The sequence below is a fragment of the Ustilaginoidea virens genome, chromosome 3 (genome assembly GCF_000687475.1).
Source record: "Ustilaginoidea virens chromosome 3, complete sequence".
Lineage (NCBI taxonomy): Eukaryota > Fungi > Ascomycota > Sordariomycetes > Hypocreales > Clavicipitaceae > Ustilaginoidea > Ustilaginoidea virens.
Window position 1 is genome coordinate 846,368 of NC_057318.1, and position 16,032 is coordinate 862,399.

Genomic DNA, 16,032 nt, shown 5'->3' on the forward strand with positions numbered 1-16,032 from the left:
GCTCTCCAACCACGAGGGATGACAGCGCAGAACAAGCGCGCAAATCCGACATGTCGACAGGAACACGCATGTTTGCCCGATTTTAGTCCTGAAACCTCACTTGTGTCTACGGCTTCAGGGCGGAGCGGGCAGGTTGTCTAGACCTTGGATTGTTCTCCCACGTACGAACGAAAATGTAAAGTTACAAGCACGCGCATCGGAAGCAGCATGTTGTAGGCAAATTGTGGGTTCAGCGACACGCATCTCTCGCAGGAGAGCCCTGGAAATCAAGACTTTCAGCAGCAGCAGCTGGCAAAATCGGGCAGCAGCCACGAGCGGAAACGACAACGGCTTCGCCTTTTTCTCCCCAGAAATATAATACAAATTAGAAAGAAAGAAAAGGCAGCATCAAAGCCATGGCTGTGCTTGCCACAAGCCATTGTTTGGTCAAATTCTGTTGGCCAACATTCCCAAGGTTTACCGTTCAAGCAGAAGCTGAGCGAGGGTCGGTCGTGGCAAGAGAGAGGAGAAAAAGGAGTGCGAGAGCGAAAAATTTCCTTTTCATAGGCGCGCCGGTGGATCCGTCTCACGTGATGCGGAGCGGGATGCCCCCCTTTTCTCTCGAACATTTACCGGAGTCGTTCCAAATTTTTTTTTTTTCTTCCCCTTCTCCTCTTCACACACATTCGTGCACGATTAATCAACCGGTAATGATTTCGCCAACTTGCTACCGGTCATATTTGCGTGCGAGAGCAACGGATTTCACCGCCTTTTTTTTCTTTTTGAAATGAAACGGCGAGCTCGTCTTCAAGTCTCTTCGATTGGTGGTGCTTCCGACATATGCTGTTTCGTGGTCGGATCCGATCAAACTAGGTCGGATGGCGGCGCGTTTTTTTGACGTCCCAGGCAGCAAGTAGCCTGGCTGGTGAATGCTGGTCTGCTTCCGTTGATGGGTTCATGATGGATTGATTGCTGCGACAAATGTCTACTGTAGTACCCCGGAGATGCGTACGATATTAGATACCTTGTGCAATATATAGCGACTAGTATAGACATCGAATGCCTGCTGCGATAGACAACTGCTGGATAGATGCTAGCTGCGAGATATAGTAAACGCCTGCCGCGGTAAACTCCTATTGGCAGAATCTTACCGCCTCACCGTACACTGGGTTCCTTACTCTATATTTAAATGATGTTGTGGTTGACATCAAGATGTGACAGAAGAATCCCGCTGCCCTTTCCCGTGCGCTTAGGTCTGGTACTTCGGCGGTATAGTTAAGTAGTAATGCAGCCATGCATAACACGCTACAGTACCTGAAATCTAGGCGACCAATCGCAGACGGATTAGCCCATTTCGGCCAATCATGGAGTGGCATCAAGCCCCCTTGAATGATGAACCGAATGAAGGGTTAAGCCAATTATACGCCGTAGATGGGCGGGACGGATTAGAAAGTTTCCACTTTATCACAGCCTGTTAAGGTGGTTCTAGCATGCCTCCTCTTCTACTACTCCGCTTTCCCTGACTCTCAGAATGCGCGGCTAAAAATACAGACGATATTATATGAAGATGATGAATTCGGTGGAAGACTGAACATGTCGAGAAGAAGCTACAAGCCATCTAACTAAGGATAGGGGTAGGCTGACGGACCTACAATAACCCGGAGTCCACGGCAACAATTACGGCAGCCACTACGGCGGCGCCGAGTCGGCCGGGCAACCTATCGTGTCCTGCAACAATCACAGACATCGCCAGCGCGTTTACGCAACCTCAGCCAGCACCAGCACAATACATTCCCCATCACTAGTGAGCCATAAGCATCTAACAAGCACGATAATGCACACGCCATTGCAGGTGACGCCCCCCCATAGCTTTAGGAGCAACCCGACTCCGCCGCCAACTGGCAAGAAGCCACGCGCTATTACCGACATTACCGATATTATCAAAGTCATCAAGAGGCGGCAAAGCGGTCACTGCCGTATAACGGATCCTTGGGCCAGGTACCCATTAAGCGAGGGCCAGTACGCAGACCTGCTGCAGCGAGTCCAGAGCGACGACGAGGTGCTCTGGGATTATATGAATAAGAAACTTCGGTACGGAATCGTAAGATTTGCCAAGACTGCTAGCTCATATTAATGATATCTTTTTCCAGATACGACTATATACCCGTTGTGAAACAACTCGTCTTTCGAATGCCCACACATCTACATGAATGGGTCATGAACAGCGTGGTCGAGGAGCTGCGTCACCAACTGCGAAAGCTTGGTGCTGGACACGGCGCGTCGGCTGACTTTGCACGGGCGGTAAATGCGCGCGGCTCACCGACTCTCGACTTTACTAAAACGGGGTATGGGAAACATGACCCTGATGCACAGTTCCGGCATAGCAAAGCACAGTATCCCGGTGTAGTTATTGAAGTGTCGTATGCACAAAAGCGAAAGGACTTGGGGTATCTGGCGGAGGACTATATCCTTGGATCGGACGGCAATATCCGTGTCGTCATCGGCCTGGACGTCGAGTATAATAATAGCAAGAAGGCTACATTATCGGTTTGGCGACCCGGTGTGGTGCAAAACGAAGCAGGAGAGCCAGAGTTGGTCGCTCGGCAGACAATCACGAACCAGGTATGCGCATGGAAACACGTCTACTCCTCCATACTTACATCAGCAGATAATACGGGACGATGGGGGCAGTCCGAGAAAGAACGACGAAGTGGGACTCCGTCTTCAACTCCGGGATTTCGCAACAGAAGCTTTGACTGGACCCGACGGCCTTTTTACCGATCCCATATACATACCAGCCAGCACGCTGTGCTTCTATGTTGAACAGGCTGAGCAGGATATGGCTATGGTGAAGCAGAACCAAGGCGCTGTTATGGAAACAAACCGATGGGTTGGGAAACGGCGGCGGCAGAGAACGCCTCCTGAGGAGCTGGACGATGACCGCGAAGCGAAATTCCAAAAAATTGAAGACAAGGTTATGGCGCAGGCAGAGGAGAATGACTCGTCATATGAGGCAGATTAAGACGAGTAGAGTCTGATTACGGGTCGAGTTAGCAAGCACCTAACCTGGTGTATCAAGCTCAAGTTGCTAGACACAGCCATTACCGGCCGTCTCTAGTAGAACACACCAAGCAGCTATTGTCCCAAAGGTGCTGGCGATGCGAGGCCACAACATCACAACACACAAGGTACCACAACAGTCGCTACAAATCAAGGCTATCCATAACGCAAGTTCCTCTTCCGCATTTGGTAGGGCGTCTTCTACAAGGGCTTAGGATAGAGGGCTTCTATCGCGGTATTATTCTGCGGCGCTGTTGTGCGGCATTATTATTCGGGCTGTCTGGGTAGCTAGCTTAAATTCTATGTGGCTAGCGATAATAGTTCAAAATCGCCATGTGGGAGCCCAAGTGATCCAACTGTCTTGTATCACGTGTAGGATTAGTGTGGTATCCGAGGCCGGAAGCTGCGAGCCTCCAGCTGCATATTCGGTGCTCGATGGACTGGGTTTTGCGTATAGTAGAGAGATATCTTGGGATGAGCTTCGTGCATGCTTTCAGCACTCACCGGGTGCTTGCTTACTCGACCCTAGGCTCATGGGGTAAATTCATGCCCTCTCCATGTCGCCAGAAGTGAACTCAATATCGGAAGCCTCAAGCTGGCTCCTGCCCCTTGTAGTCGGCGCAAAACATCAAGACGTTGGGAGATGCGTGACACGACACGCCTTTCTTCTTCACAACTGCCTACATGCATTTTGCTGCGTCGGCAACCTAAGCTCCCTATGGCTGTTCAATAGATGCGCTTTTCTTTCGAGTGTAGCTTTTCTCGCTCTTGTTGGTGCATCACTATGCTTCATTAATACTCAGCATCGACAAACGTCCTCACACTCCGTTCATGCGTAACATATACAAGAGCATCCCGCCAGTTCGCGCCGACAAACAAGCCGCACGTGTCGAACATGGACAACTTGGAGCAGAGTAGAATGGAAATTGTACTACTAGCAGCAGGTGTTCTCGTTCTCGTCTCCGTCCTTGCAGTCCTGGTTCTCATCTGCGTTGCCTTGAAGCATTCCAAGGGGCCGCCAAGACAGCACAATTCTACAGCTTGGGGAGGATCCTGGAGCGAAAGATGGGATGCTGGCCCCCCGACATCATACCGAGACGAGGCCTTCGACAACAACGTTAGGCAACCAAGTGTGTCTATAACCGATGATATCCGAAGGGAGCTTGCAAGTCTGAGGCAGATAGTTACCTTGACCGAGCCGAATCGCGGCAGTTTCCCGGTACAGGATAACACTGATCCCGTACCATCACGTTCCGACACAACAAACGGAAAGACGAACAACCAACTCATAGAGCACAGCGTGGATTGTGACGGGACAAGTTGGTGTGACACACAGGACTCACGAGCCTCCAGTACCGCGCGAGAGCAAGAATCCGATACCGTCATAAAAAGACCCGAAAGAACTGTCGACCATGGAGAAACTTTTGATTTGGAAGCTCAAGACTCGGCCGATTCCGACAGTTGATGCTGCTGCAATGGTTTGAGCTCAAAGGCCGCTGGAGCATTTCTACCAGGACATCTGGACTGAAATGCAGTTTTTTTTTTTTTTTTCCTTTTCCAAGGCAAAAAAAAGAGAAAAAAAAAAGAAAACCTTTTCTATACTAGGCTAGTAATCTGTCAATTGGTTCTGGTTCATCAGGGCATTCCTGCCATGATCTATCTTGCTCCATTTTGCCACCGTTGTCCCTATGCTGTCTTTTGATACACTGGCGACGATCGTCCAGATTCTCCACGCCGATCTGAGTTTATGTACTTTGCTTCTTCAGGTCTCGGGCCGCATGCTTCAAGTTGACGTTGCACTCCTCATAGGCTCGGCCGGCGCCAAAACCGGCGCCAATGAAGGCAGGGAAGGCTCGTCGCTTGAATAGGAGGACGGAAAAGACGACACCGAAGCCGAGACCAATTGCGGACTTGACGAGCAAGTTGGACAAGCAGCGATCCCACTACACAGCCACGGTCATACGTTAAAAAGAGGCCAACCGTGTTGATTATGACGGACCTAATCACCTTCTCGTTGAGCAGAGCCTCGCTGACAGGTCTGGAAACGACGCTCGACGGCGCGGAAGCAGGGACGGAAGCAGGGGCGGATTCGGCCATTACAGAACCTTCCTTTATTAGCACAGGTTCTTGCTATGTTTCGTGGCTGTACGCAAAATGTGCGTAACTTACGCGTGTGGCTGGAATAATGCGAGGAGTCCGTGAATTGGATCTAATGGCCAGCTTGCTCGGACGTTGAAAACCAGTCGGCGGATGGGATGGGTTCGAGGTCCGAAGGCGGTGAGGAAAACGGGTTGTTGTAATCTGCATGCGATTGGCAGAATTGGAATTTTTAGCTCCATGCGCAAGCTCCGAGCCAGCATCGTGGGGCAACCCAGACTTTGGGACTTCTCATTTTCTTCTTGATTTTTCCCTACCGGAGACTCTGACTGTCGGTCGTGGAAGAATATCCTGGTAGAAGGTACACTTCCCTGGGCCCGATGCCATAGGATTGGCGTTCATCTGATCATGGTAAGTTCGAAATACGGGTTTGGGGACACATAATGGCTTTTACTGACATGGGCAGGACAACACTGATCTGATCAAGACGGTTCGTAGCCTGGATCAGAACGGTCCTGGAAAGAATGGCGAGAACCTTCAAGTCTTATGGACATTTTTAGCCGCGTCCTCCGATCATAAATTTCATGCCGCAGAAGAGAGCAGTTTACGATGGATACTAAAATCCATCACCGGTTCTTCAGAAGCAGCCGAGACCTTGCGACGGTTCCCTCTTACCTGGACGATTCTTGACTGCGTCTTTCGCAGAATACCTCTATTCTCACTCGCCAAATCCCTTGCTGATAGAAAATTCGTCGCAGTTTTGCAGCAGACTCTGAAGGACCTAGCCGAAACTATCCAATCCACCGACACAAGCACTTCCTCAAAACGGAAGCGATGGGCGAATGCCAGCTTCTCGTTGGACGCCCTGCGAACTCAGCAAGGGTCATTCGAAACTTCGCACGTACTGTTCAAATCGTGCAAGACGCTTCTAGACCGACTGGATAGCGTGGGGGAGGCATTCTCAAGAGACAAACTTGGGGCCGAGCACATAAAATCATTGTTCTGCTCATCCGCCGCCGAAGCCGCCAGGATTGTCGCTCCTGCATTGCAGTTATGCGAAGCAATTTTATCTACCGACTTTTACAACAATGCGGGTGGATGCCAAGATTGGATCAAGACAACTTCAGCACTTTGGAACCTTCACTTGCAGTCCTCAGACGATGCGACCATCGTTGCGACGTACTTCTTCCAGCCAGCGTCAATGATTCTAGCAAAGCTCGGGGCGTTCAAATCATCAACCCAGATCCAAGTGGCAGAACCATTGAAGGAGACATGGTTACCTGACATCCAGGAGTTCATGCACTGTAACCTTGCGCTCCCTGGGAGGGTCGCGTTCGTCAACCACGGTGATCTTGGAGCATTCACGACGGCTCTTGAATTAAGTCGAGGGCCAAGGCATTTGGCCGTGGGCGCCCCCGCGCTCTACTTTGTGGCATCAAATGCAGCCAAGTTTGGAACTGAGACCGGGATGCGTAAAGCCAATGTTGAGTGGATCAAGCAAACTTTTCGGGAGATTGAGCTGGCCATCAGAAAACGACCAGATCGGCAGTCTTTATTAGAGAGCCTTTTGGACTTGGCCCTCGAGACGTCCTCGTGGATATCTTTGGACAATCTGCGCCAGTTATGCAAGGAATACGCTTTCCAAGAAGATGAGACTAAATGGTCCTTGATTGCAAAGATTGTACGTTGCGACGCAGACGTTTTTCAGCTTTCTGATGATGGTATTGAGCTACGAAACCAAGTGTGTGAGAGAATTACGAGTCAAGGAAACAACCACGAGGAGAGAGAATCGGTCATCGAAGTCATTAAAGGTATCCAGGATGGCTTCCGCACTCGGCGTGACTTGCCAAGCTTTTTACGTCTATGGTATGGGCAGCTGTGCAAGGTGGAAGGTGCGGGCCAACAAGGACAATCACCCTGGTTCACAGCACCGCGAGATGCCTCGGACGAGAAATCACTGATAAGAGTTCTGGAGAGCGAATTGTCCCCGCAAGTTCTGAGTGAGGTCATTGGGTGGGTGCATGAAGCTGCGTCCTCTTCGACTCCCGAAGCCACTGTGGTGTTTGCGTCCACTATTGCGCGAGCATTACACAGCGAACAGTACACCGATGTTCTCGGTCAACCGCTGTTTGACCTGGTGAAAGGCTTGAAAGGTTATTCTTCCTTTTCTTCCTTGCGATGGCGCGTTGTTTCAATCGCAATGTCATGGGCTGCTCAGAGCCAGCGGAGTGAAATATGGGTTGCCGTCAAGAAACGACTCGGTAAAATCCTGGGCAAGTCGCCCGTTTTATCTGCCGAAGCATACGAAGCCTTCCGATGCTGCTTCTTGATCTGGGACATACTGTTCCCTGATGATCCTCGTGTCGAAGAGGCGGCCGAGTTGGTCCAAGCCTTCAATGAGCGCTTAGCACGAGAACCTGCTTCTGCGCGTGTTCTCGAAGGCAACAAATTGTCTCTGGTTGAGCAACTAGGAATCGAAGCAGAGTTTGCCGAGGAGTATGGCTACCAGCAATACCTGCACTGGATTTTAAAAGGCTCCAGCCGACTTGCCAGACTGTGTTTTGCCAAAACCGGAAAGCTACCACCCGTACTAGTCAATGCGATTGCGGCTAAGGAGTCGAGCAGCAATGGAATGGCAACTTTGTGGCATGCTCTGCTCGGTAACGATGTCAACTTGAATGAGCTGAAGCTTTCGAAGGCTCTCATAGATCGCCTCATTGCCTCTTTTGGCGAATCGGACGACGGAAATAACTGGCCTGGCGAGGAGGGCCAGATGTGGATCAAGATTCTCTCCAGCATTCCTCTAGATGCGTACGAGCGTGCGCACAGAGAGGACATCATGATCATCTTGGTCGAGCGACAGTCATTGATGTTCAGGTCTGTAGCAAACATTACGATGGATGGGTGGAAACTGGTTCTAGGACTAATCTCGAAGATGATGAAGCGACCAACGTTCTACAAGGGCTTGCGCTTCAACCACCTCGTCGAGTTTTCTGAAGCGCTGTCAAAGTCGGTTTTACACTTGCAGGGTAGTGCCGAGACTCTCATCGAGATGAACGAGAGGTTCTCTCACATGGCTTCCGCCGTCCTTGGCCAGATGGCGGACCATGTTGGACAACGCAGCGTCGAGTACTTTCGCGAAGCCTCTATGTTTGTGTCAGAGTGCGGCAAGTCAGGGGCAAATGAGGAAAGCAACACAATCGTACTGCCAGCGTTTCACATCGTTTTGCTCAAAACCCTTGCCTTTGAGCTGACGCGTTCGACCAACGCTCGCTCCAACGAGGACCTTGCGGGCCTGTTGGGAGAAACCGAGCGGACATTGTCGGTTTGCGTCGCAAAAGTCGTTGATTCGTGCGTGACCGACAAAGCGAAGTTGGGCAGTCGTGATGCGGCGATGGATATGCGCATCTTTGCTGCTACCGACGCAGCCCCTGCTTGTAGCAACGTTTCTGCTCTCACAAACGTGAAGTCATCTTCAATACGAAGCTTCGAAAAGCATGCCAGACAGGCCATGCGCCACGGCGACCTGAGGGCTTGGAAAATCCAGATACATCTGCGCAAGCACCTTCCGGATGGCGTTGGCGCTCCTCCACCAACCACTTTCGACGACTTGAAGCAGCTACCGAGGAATCTACGCCAACCGCTCCTGGACGAACTCGTCAATTCGGTGGCTGACAAAATGGATGTGCCTGCTAAGCTTGCTTATTTGAGAGAGTTGGTTTGCCAATTCGCGAGCGGATACGTCACGGACGGCCAGCTGCTTGCCATTGATAATATTGTCAATCAAATCATCGGTGAGTTCCTTGCAGGTACACGCCCTGTGCCCACCAAGACCGCTAACACGAGCTCTCTCAGCTTCGTCTGAATTCTCATTACACGCCGATGACGGCTTCGACTTGGCTGCGGTCCACAGCGATCTGACCTCGTCGCTCGTGAAGCAGACAGTCCACGCGAATATTGTCTGCCGCATCCTGGAAACGCTTTTGGAAAAGAGACCGCAAAGCATGAGCCAGTGGAACGTTGAACTCACCCTGAGCACAGTCTCTCATCTCGCGTCCATGGACAGCCCTACCGGCAATGCGGTGCGCTACGCATGGTTGTGCCGCCTGGTTGAAGTCGTCATCAAGAAACATCGCCTCCGACTAGAAGGCCACTTCCACCTTGTCCTGAGCACGATGCAATCTCTCCTCCGCAGCCTCATCATCACACAAGACGAACCGGAACCGTCGTCCGCAAAGGAACCCGCCCCGCAAGAGGACGCCAACGCGCACCTGTTCGCTCGACTCGTCACCCTGATCTGCGAGCCCACCGCGGGAGCAGTGTCGCGCTCCCAGCCCCGCGGCACGCTGGACTCGGCGACGGACGCGGCCAAGCGCTCCGCCGGCCGGCACATGTACCTCGTGTTGGCACACTACGTCAAGCTGCAGCTTGAGGAGAGGGTGCCGCTGGAGGTGCGCGCCGCCCTCGAACCAGCCATGAACTCGATTTTTGACATTACCCCCCCGGAAGGGAGGAAGATTTTGAACGACGCCATGGATGCGAGCGGCAGGGCTATTTTGCGAGAAATGTTCAAGAGCTATGTCAGATTTGGGAAATGGAGCGGCGTTTAAAAAGCGGGACAGGTGCGGCGCCATGCGTTTTTTGGGGAGTTTTTGTTGTCTGAGCACTGCACGTATATAGCATGGCGGAACGCTTGTCATTGTGAGTACAAGAAAGTGAGCGTCGTACATTCACGCATGCTTTTCCCAGGGTATATAAGAATGGGATACAAGAGAGAGGCATGCCTTTTACGTTACATGTGCTTTCAAACTACATGGTATGCACGCTCAGCTTCTCTTTGAGTGAGCTCCATCATCAACCCTTCTGATACGTGCTCGGATGCCCGTTCTTTTTACCGTACGACCGGATTTTTCCATGCAGGTCAAACTGCACAAAGAACCAGACAACAGCCACCAACCACGCGCCTAGCGTGTCAAGCAGCCAGTTATTGCGGAACGAGCCGCCCAACATGCCCCATCGCATCAGGTTCCCCAGATAATTCACCGTGACGAAGTAATGGCCCTTCTCGAGCCCGCGGATGGCCGCCTCGGCAACCTCATCCGGCGTCTGCTTGGGATCGCTCGACTCGAGAATCTTGGTAATCTCCGGCTTGACCTTTTGCTCGCGCTCAAAGCCAGCAGAGAGGATGGTGCCCGGGTACACGACGTGGACGTCGACGCGCTGGGGGTAGAGCATGACCTCCTGCGAGATGGTGTCGGCGAGGCCGCGCAGCGCCCACTTGGAAGGCGCGTACGGCGCATAGCCCGGGACGGTGTAGAGCGCGACAACGCTCGTCGTCATGATGAGATGCTTCGGCTCCGGCGCGGCGCTCGCCTCGGGGGCCAGCCACGCCCGCAGGATGGCGTGCGCCATGTCGGCCGTGCCGTAGAAGTTGACGTCCATCTGGTGCCGGAGCGAGGCCATGTCCATGTCGACGAAGAGCTGGGGCACGCAGGTGCCGGCGACGCACCAGACTATGTCGGGGGGCTGGTTGCCGTTCCACGCGGCGGCGGCGGCGACGAGGGGGGCCGCGTACGAGGGCGCAGACACGTCGGCGGGTATGTAGTGGAAGCGCTGGGAGGGGTTCTTGGCGGAAGCCTGGGAGTCGGTGTGAGTCTTCTTTCTTTTCTTCTTTCTGTCTTTGTCCTTTCTTGTTGTTGTTTTTTTTCCCCGCAACGTGCCGGGTGGGTGTTGGGGTGGATGCGGACCTTGACGGCTTCCAGGGCCGCTTGGAGCTTGGCGGGGCTGCGGGAGACGAGGATGAGGTTTGCGCCTCTGGCGGCGAGTTTCTTGGCGACGGAGAGGCCCATGCCTTCGGAGGCGCCGGTGATGAGGACCGTCTGGATGGATGGACGGGAGGGCCAAAGCGGCGGGTTAGCTGAGGCGACGCGGGGCAGACGGGGAAGAATCTGGGGGGGGGGGGGGGGGGGACGGGTACGTGCCTTGCCCTCGACGGGCATTTTGTTTCCGCCGAACAAGCCCATGTTGACGGCGACAAGGGCTGCCAATGCGGTAGGAAGGAGGGTCCAGGGACTGGAGATGACGGCTGGGATGTCCATGGACCGAAGGGGTTTGTTTCCCCAGGTAGCTCTTGATTGGGGAGCAATCGGGGTGATGGATCGAGCGCTGGTCAATCTGGGAACGGGCTGCAGAGCCGCGAGGGGATATCAGGGGGGTCTCGAGGGTCTTCGGCAAGATAGGGTACGGGGTGCGGAGGACAGAATGATTGAAGGGTTGAGCTTTGATGGGGAGAAGTGGTGGTTGAATGTGCAGCTTGGTACAGTATCTAGTCTACAGTCTACAGTAGTACAGGCAGCAGCAAGTACGTCAATGCTACAGGACCCTGAGTGGTTGCGCCCCGCCAACGAGGCCCACATAAGCTTCAGGGACTGATGGCAGCAACGAGTAGGCTTGCAAGGGACTGGAAGTAGCCATCCTTTGCAGATCTGCGTGTTAAAGTATTTTGCAAGCTGTAACAAGGCAAAGTGACAGCCCTCAGGCAGTGACAGTAATTGCGCAAGCAGGAGATTGCATATAAACGCGCCTTTTCACTAAAGTTGTATCCAAGGATATGTCTAAGAGAGTGTATTGCCATCGAGTATCTTTCCACGAGACCAGTATTTCAAAACATGTCAACTGGAAGAAAGAAGATTTATATTATGCGCTTTCCATTATCTCTCTGTTATCCCCACTTTACAAAAACGGGTACCTCTACTCCGTATGGAGTACTGTTTCGCATTGCCATCCCCCCGGCTCTTGATTGTGTGAACCAAAGAGTAAAGGTGGGGCGTGGCACGAGTACGGAGTAGTTCCTGCCCCATGATCAAAATCCGTCGCTGCATGCTTACGTTGTTCGTTTAATTCAACATTGCCTTCACCTGGACAGCGATCCTCCTCGTCTTGGTTATTCCCCCATTTCTGACCTGCCATCTCTTTCCAATGGCATAGCCACTGTCCTCGGGCTTGCCATCAAGCACCTGCGTGCGGTGCGCCCGCTCGCGCCATGACCGACCCTGCAGGTGAAAACGACGCCAGGCTGGCTGTCCCCAGGTTTTCATCCTTCCGAGCCGAGAAGCCCGAGGTGCACGCCAGACCAAAGGCCAAGGAGCCCAGATCCAGGCACGCCGACAAGGATGCCCCAACAAAGTCGCCCGCCCGTCATGCTCGCCACCGCGACTCGCGTCGTGACCACCATGGTCTTGATGGCTCTCATTCCCGTCGACGCCATAGACGTCGGTCGCCAAGTCGTCGCAAATCACGCGACGCTCCGCAACCCCCCGAGGCTTCACCTGAGGGAACCTCATCGCCAGTGTTTATCGTAGACACCGAGGGCGATCGCTTCATCTCTCGATATGGGGGCGTTGATCGTTCCCAGATCCCTTCCTATTACAGGCACGGTAGCGGCAGGGTCCTCGGCACCCAGGGCAGATTGGTTCTTCATCGAGATGGGCCTAGAGATCAGTTTAGCCTCCGATATCCTGGGGAGGGACCAAGTATCCTCGGCAAAGGCGGTTTGCGGTCAGAGTCAGTCTATCTTCGAGGTCAGCCCATCAGGGTACGCCCTAGGATAAAGCGCGATGATCTGGGTGCCGAGGACCATGACAGCGGATACTTGTCCGTGGGAGGGTCGAAAAGACGTAAACTTGGCCACGTGGACAGCGAGTCATCGGCCGATGAGGGACCGTCCTATAGATCAATCGAGGGGAGAGCAAAAGCGGAAGCGTTCCAGGATGAATCGGATGAGCAGACGTCAGAGGATGGAGAAGCCGTGGACCTGAGCGAGGCTAACCCTCTCAAATGGAAAACCATCCAGTTAAATGGGCGCGTCAAAGAGCACCCTGGGGATATCGATGCGTGGTTAGAACTGGTCGATCACCAGGACCTGTTGCAACGCGCTGAGGCCTCTCTTGACGAGCGAGCGGCTGCAAGCGTGGCACGCAGCTTCTCGGAAATCAAAGTCTCCATGCTGGAGTCCGCGCTCAGCAATGCTTCCGCCGCTCAAGACAGAGCGAGGCTTTTGGTGCGCCTCATGCGTGAGGGAGCAAAAGTCTGGTCAAGCAACATGGCGGCCAGAAGATGGTTAGAGTTGTCTGCGGAGGAAGCAGGCGACTTTGAGCTATGGAGGGCGCACGTCGATTTTGAAATGTCCAGTGTCACCACCATTCAGTTTGACCGCGTGAAATCGATGCTGGTGGAGCGGCTCAAGGGCGCAGCCCATGTCTCTGGTCTGCAGCCGAATGTTGACACTTCTGAAGCGATTTACGTCTTCCTCCGGGCCATGAGGTTTATTCATGACTCTGGGTATAAGGAGCTTGCTGTAGCAGCGTGGCAGGCCTTGCTGGAAATCAACTTTTTGCGACCCATCTCCAGCCAAACTGAGGACAGGGACAACATGGCTTCATTCCGGGATTTTTGGGAAAGCGAGTTGCCACGGCTGGGCGATGCAGATGCGCAGGGCTGGAGGCGATATGCGACGACCTCTGGGCCGACAGAGGCCCCCGAGCCGGTGGCACAAGAGCCACTGGAACAGATATCAACAGGAGACGTCTACAAGGCTTGGGGCCATTCTGAACGTTGCCACTCCGAACGGGCCGGGCGTCCAGCAAGAACCATGGATGACGGTACCGAGGATGATCCGTTTCGGGTGGTCATGTTTTCAGATATCGAGCCGTGGCTGTTTGCTATTCCCGAGTCGGAAGTGAAAGGTGAGGTTGGGGGGGAACTGATCGATGCCTTCCTGGTGTTCTGCGGATTACCTCCGGCTTTTCGGGCCAGCAAATGGACAGAGCTGGCAGTCAGCGATCAGTTTACTTTTCGATCCGCACCAGTCGGCACAGGAGTTCGCAATGAAATGCCACACGATGCCGACGGTCACGTTCAGCGCGCAACACCCGAGTTTGATGTTGGGAATGCCAATGTAGCCATGTCAGCGTCTCTTCTCTTTCCGGGCACGTCCTGGTTTCGGTACTTTAGCTCACACACGAAACATCTGGCTGTGGATGCAGCACAGATACTCCGGACGCTGGGGCAACTGGTGCACCTGGCAGACGTAGGGGCACTTTCCGTTTACTACCTCGGCTTCGCCCATGGCCAAGATGCATCGATGGTGAAGAAGGTTGCAAAGGCTCTTCTGAAGAAGTACCCCAACGCGGCGGATGTGTACAATGCGTATGCTCTGGCGGAGATGGCTGCCGGCAACCGCGAAATTGCCGTCAAGGTGATTTCCTCTGCAGCCGACTCCTCTTGGGTGAGTTTCCACACCCCAGCGAACCGTACCTTGAGTCGCCACGACTAATCCCTGAGATGCTCAGCTGTCTGCGGGGGCTCTGGGGTTTCAGCTCTTCAAGTCCTCGAGCTGGATGGAGCTCCAAACGGGGAGGAAGAACCACGCCGTTTGGCGATTGTGTTCTGCCTTTGACAACGGTGGCCAGCACGCCGGCCACGATGTGGACACGGAAAGTGTTTCTCCGACAGTCGTCCTGAAGACGCGGCAAGCACTCTCTTCGAGGATCCAAGAATGCTTCTACCAAGGCAAGATCTGCGACGCCGGCATCTACATTGAAGGCCTGGTTCTGCTGGCATATTTAACGGTCGGGGGTTGCACGGAGCCAGCATCAGAAGCACAGGGTAATATATCCGCCGCGGTGGATGTCCTTGGGAACATGTCGGCCGAGTTCGAATCACACGGATACGGCCACAGCTCAAGTCATGAACGGGTGCTTCAGTTCGGGGCAAACGTCTTATACCTGAACGCCCAGCGAGGGTAAGTGCCCCATGTCTCTGCGGTCTGGGACCCGGCTCCTTTGACAACTAACTGTTGGGTTAGACCTTTCCGCAGACAGTTCCTGCGCGACACGCTGTCCGCGTTCCTGGAGCCGTTTCCCCAAAACACCATGTTCCTCGCGTTGGCCGAGTGGGCAGACTCCGGTCTTCGGGTCGTCGACGAAACGAGGCAGCTGCTGCGCGAGAGGATCCTCGTCGAGGGGCGCGACAGCATCAGCGGCCGCATATTCTCCGTCACGCATGAGATGAAGAGGGGCAACGCGAGCTCTACAGGCGCGGCGTTTGAGCACGCCCTCTCGAGCGAGGTGTGCAAGTTCAACGCGGGACTGTGGGCGTCGTACGTGGACTTTTGCACCGCGAACAAGCAGCTGCGAGGCAGGGCCAAGGACGTCTTCTACAAGGCCGTCAGGCACTGTCCGTGGTCCAAGGAGGTGCTGATGGGGGCGTTTGGCGCCTTGATTCGCGACATGGAGTCGGATGAGCTGAGGTCTGTGTACAACACGATGACGGGCAAGGGCTTGCGGGTGCATGTGGACCTGGAGGAGTATGTGGAGCAGTGGCGGAGGGAGAGGCAGGGCAGAGGGGGGGAACAAGGGGAACAAGCAGGCAGCTGACACGAACTTGCATGAGTACAGTCGGAAGGCTGATATTCTTGGCGCTGCCTCGATGCCCAGCGATGCCTCGTTATCGGTTCATCTTGGTGGTAATCCTGGTTCATCCCTCCCACGCATCATAGGCTTTACGCAGTTATCCCGTTCCGATAGCTTTCTCGCCAGCTCGGGCTTGGTTCTGGAACGCTGTTCAGAGCTGGATGACTGCGCGGAACGCCAGTGGTAGCTTTCCATGTTGCGTGATTTGCAAGGGGTGACGAGCCAGTTATGTATTACACACAGTACATGCGAGACTTGGCGAGGCATCGGGGCGACGCAAGACTACCCTGTACCTCGGCCCGGGACCGGTACTATAGCCGTGCCAGACGACGCACTCGGTGGCTAGCCGTTTCTTAGCCACAGACGGGCTGGGCTGGCTTGGCTGTGGCATAAGCCGCCCATAAGTGACAAATGAGTCTTCGCA

At 53.9% G+C, this 16,032-nt stretch overlaps 6 protein-coding genes across 6 annotated transcripts; 4 read left to right on the forward strand and 2 right to left on the reverse strand.

Moving 5' to 3' along the window:
• Positions 1 to 1,813: 1,813 nt before the first annotated feature.
• Positions 1,814 to 3,001, forward strand: UV8b_03502 (uncharacterized protein; the record flags this gene model as incomplete). The annotated part of the gene is made up of 3 exons (XM_043141000.1): positions 1,814 to 2,070; positions 2,130 to 2,601; positions 2,648 to 3,001. The coding sequence occupies 3 exons, from the start codon at positions 1,814 to 1,816 to the stop codon at positions 2,999 to 3,001; spliced, it is 1,083 nt and encodes a 360-aa protein (XP_042996934.1).
• A 933-nt stretch (positions 3,002 to 3,934) lies between these two features.
• On the forward strand, positions 3,935 to 4,504 carry UV8b_03503 (uncharacterized protein; the record flags this gene model as incomplete). Its single annotated transcript, XM_043141001.1, has 1 exon — positions 3,935 to 4,504. The coding sequence occupies one exon, from the start codon at positions 3,935 to 3,937 to the stop codon at positions 4,502 to 4,504; it is 570 nt and encodes a 189-aa protein (XP_042996935.1).
• Positions 4,505 to 4,784: 280 nt separating this feature from the next.
• UV8b_03504 (uncharacterized protein) lies at positions 4,785 to 5,136 on the reverse strand (the record flags this gene model as incomplete). Its single annotated transcript, XM_043141002.1, has 2 exons — positions 4,785 to 4,982; positions 5,047 to 5,136. The coding sequence occupies 2 exons, from the start codon at positions 5,134 to 5,136 to the stop codon at positions 4,785 to 4,787; spliced, it is 288 nt and encodes a 95-aa protein (XP_042996936.1).
• Positions 5,137 to 5,544: 408 nt separating this feature from the next.
• UV8b_03505 (uncharacterized protein) lies at positions 5,545 to 9,746 on the forward strand (the record flags this gene model as incomplete). Its single annotated transcript, XM_043141003.1, has 3 exons — positions 5,545 to 5,547; positions 5,603 to 8,930; positions 8,992 to 9,746. The coding sequence occupies 3 exons, from the start codon at positions 5,545 to 5,547 to the stop codon at positions 9,744 to 9,746; spliced, it is 4,086 nt and encodes a 1,361-aa protein (XP_042996937.1).
• Positions 9,747 to 9,990: 244 nt separating this feature from the next.
• UV8b_03506 (uncharacterized protein) lies at positions 9,991 to 11,234 on the reverse strand (the record flags this gene model as incomplete). The annotated part of the gene is made up of 3 exons (XM_043141004.1): positions 9,991 to 10,773; positions 10,884 to 11,015; positions 11,118 to 11,234. 3 exons carry the CDS (start codon positions 11,232 to 11,234, stop codon positions 9,991 to 9,993), a joined length of 1,032 nt encoding a protein of 343 aa, XP_042996938.1.
• Positions 11,235 to 12,178: 944 nt separating this feature from the next.
• On the forward strand, positions 12,179 to 15,795 carry UV8b_03507 (uncharacterized protein; the record flags this gene model as incomplete). The annotated part of the gene is made up of 4 exons (XM_043141005.1): positions 12,179 to 14,422; positions 14,487 to 14,938; positions 15,002 to 15,502; positions 15,594 to 15,795. 4 exons carry the CDS (start codon positions 12,179 to 12,181, stop codon positions 15,793 to 15,795), a joined length of 3,399 nt encoding a protein of 1,132 aa, XP_042996939.1.
• Positions 15,796 to 16,032: the final 237 nt, after the last annotated feature.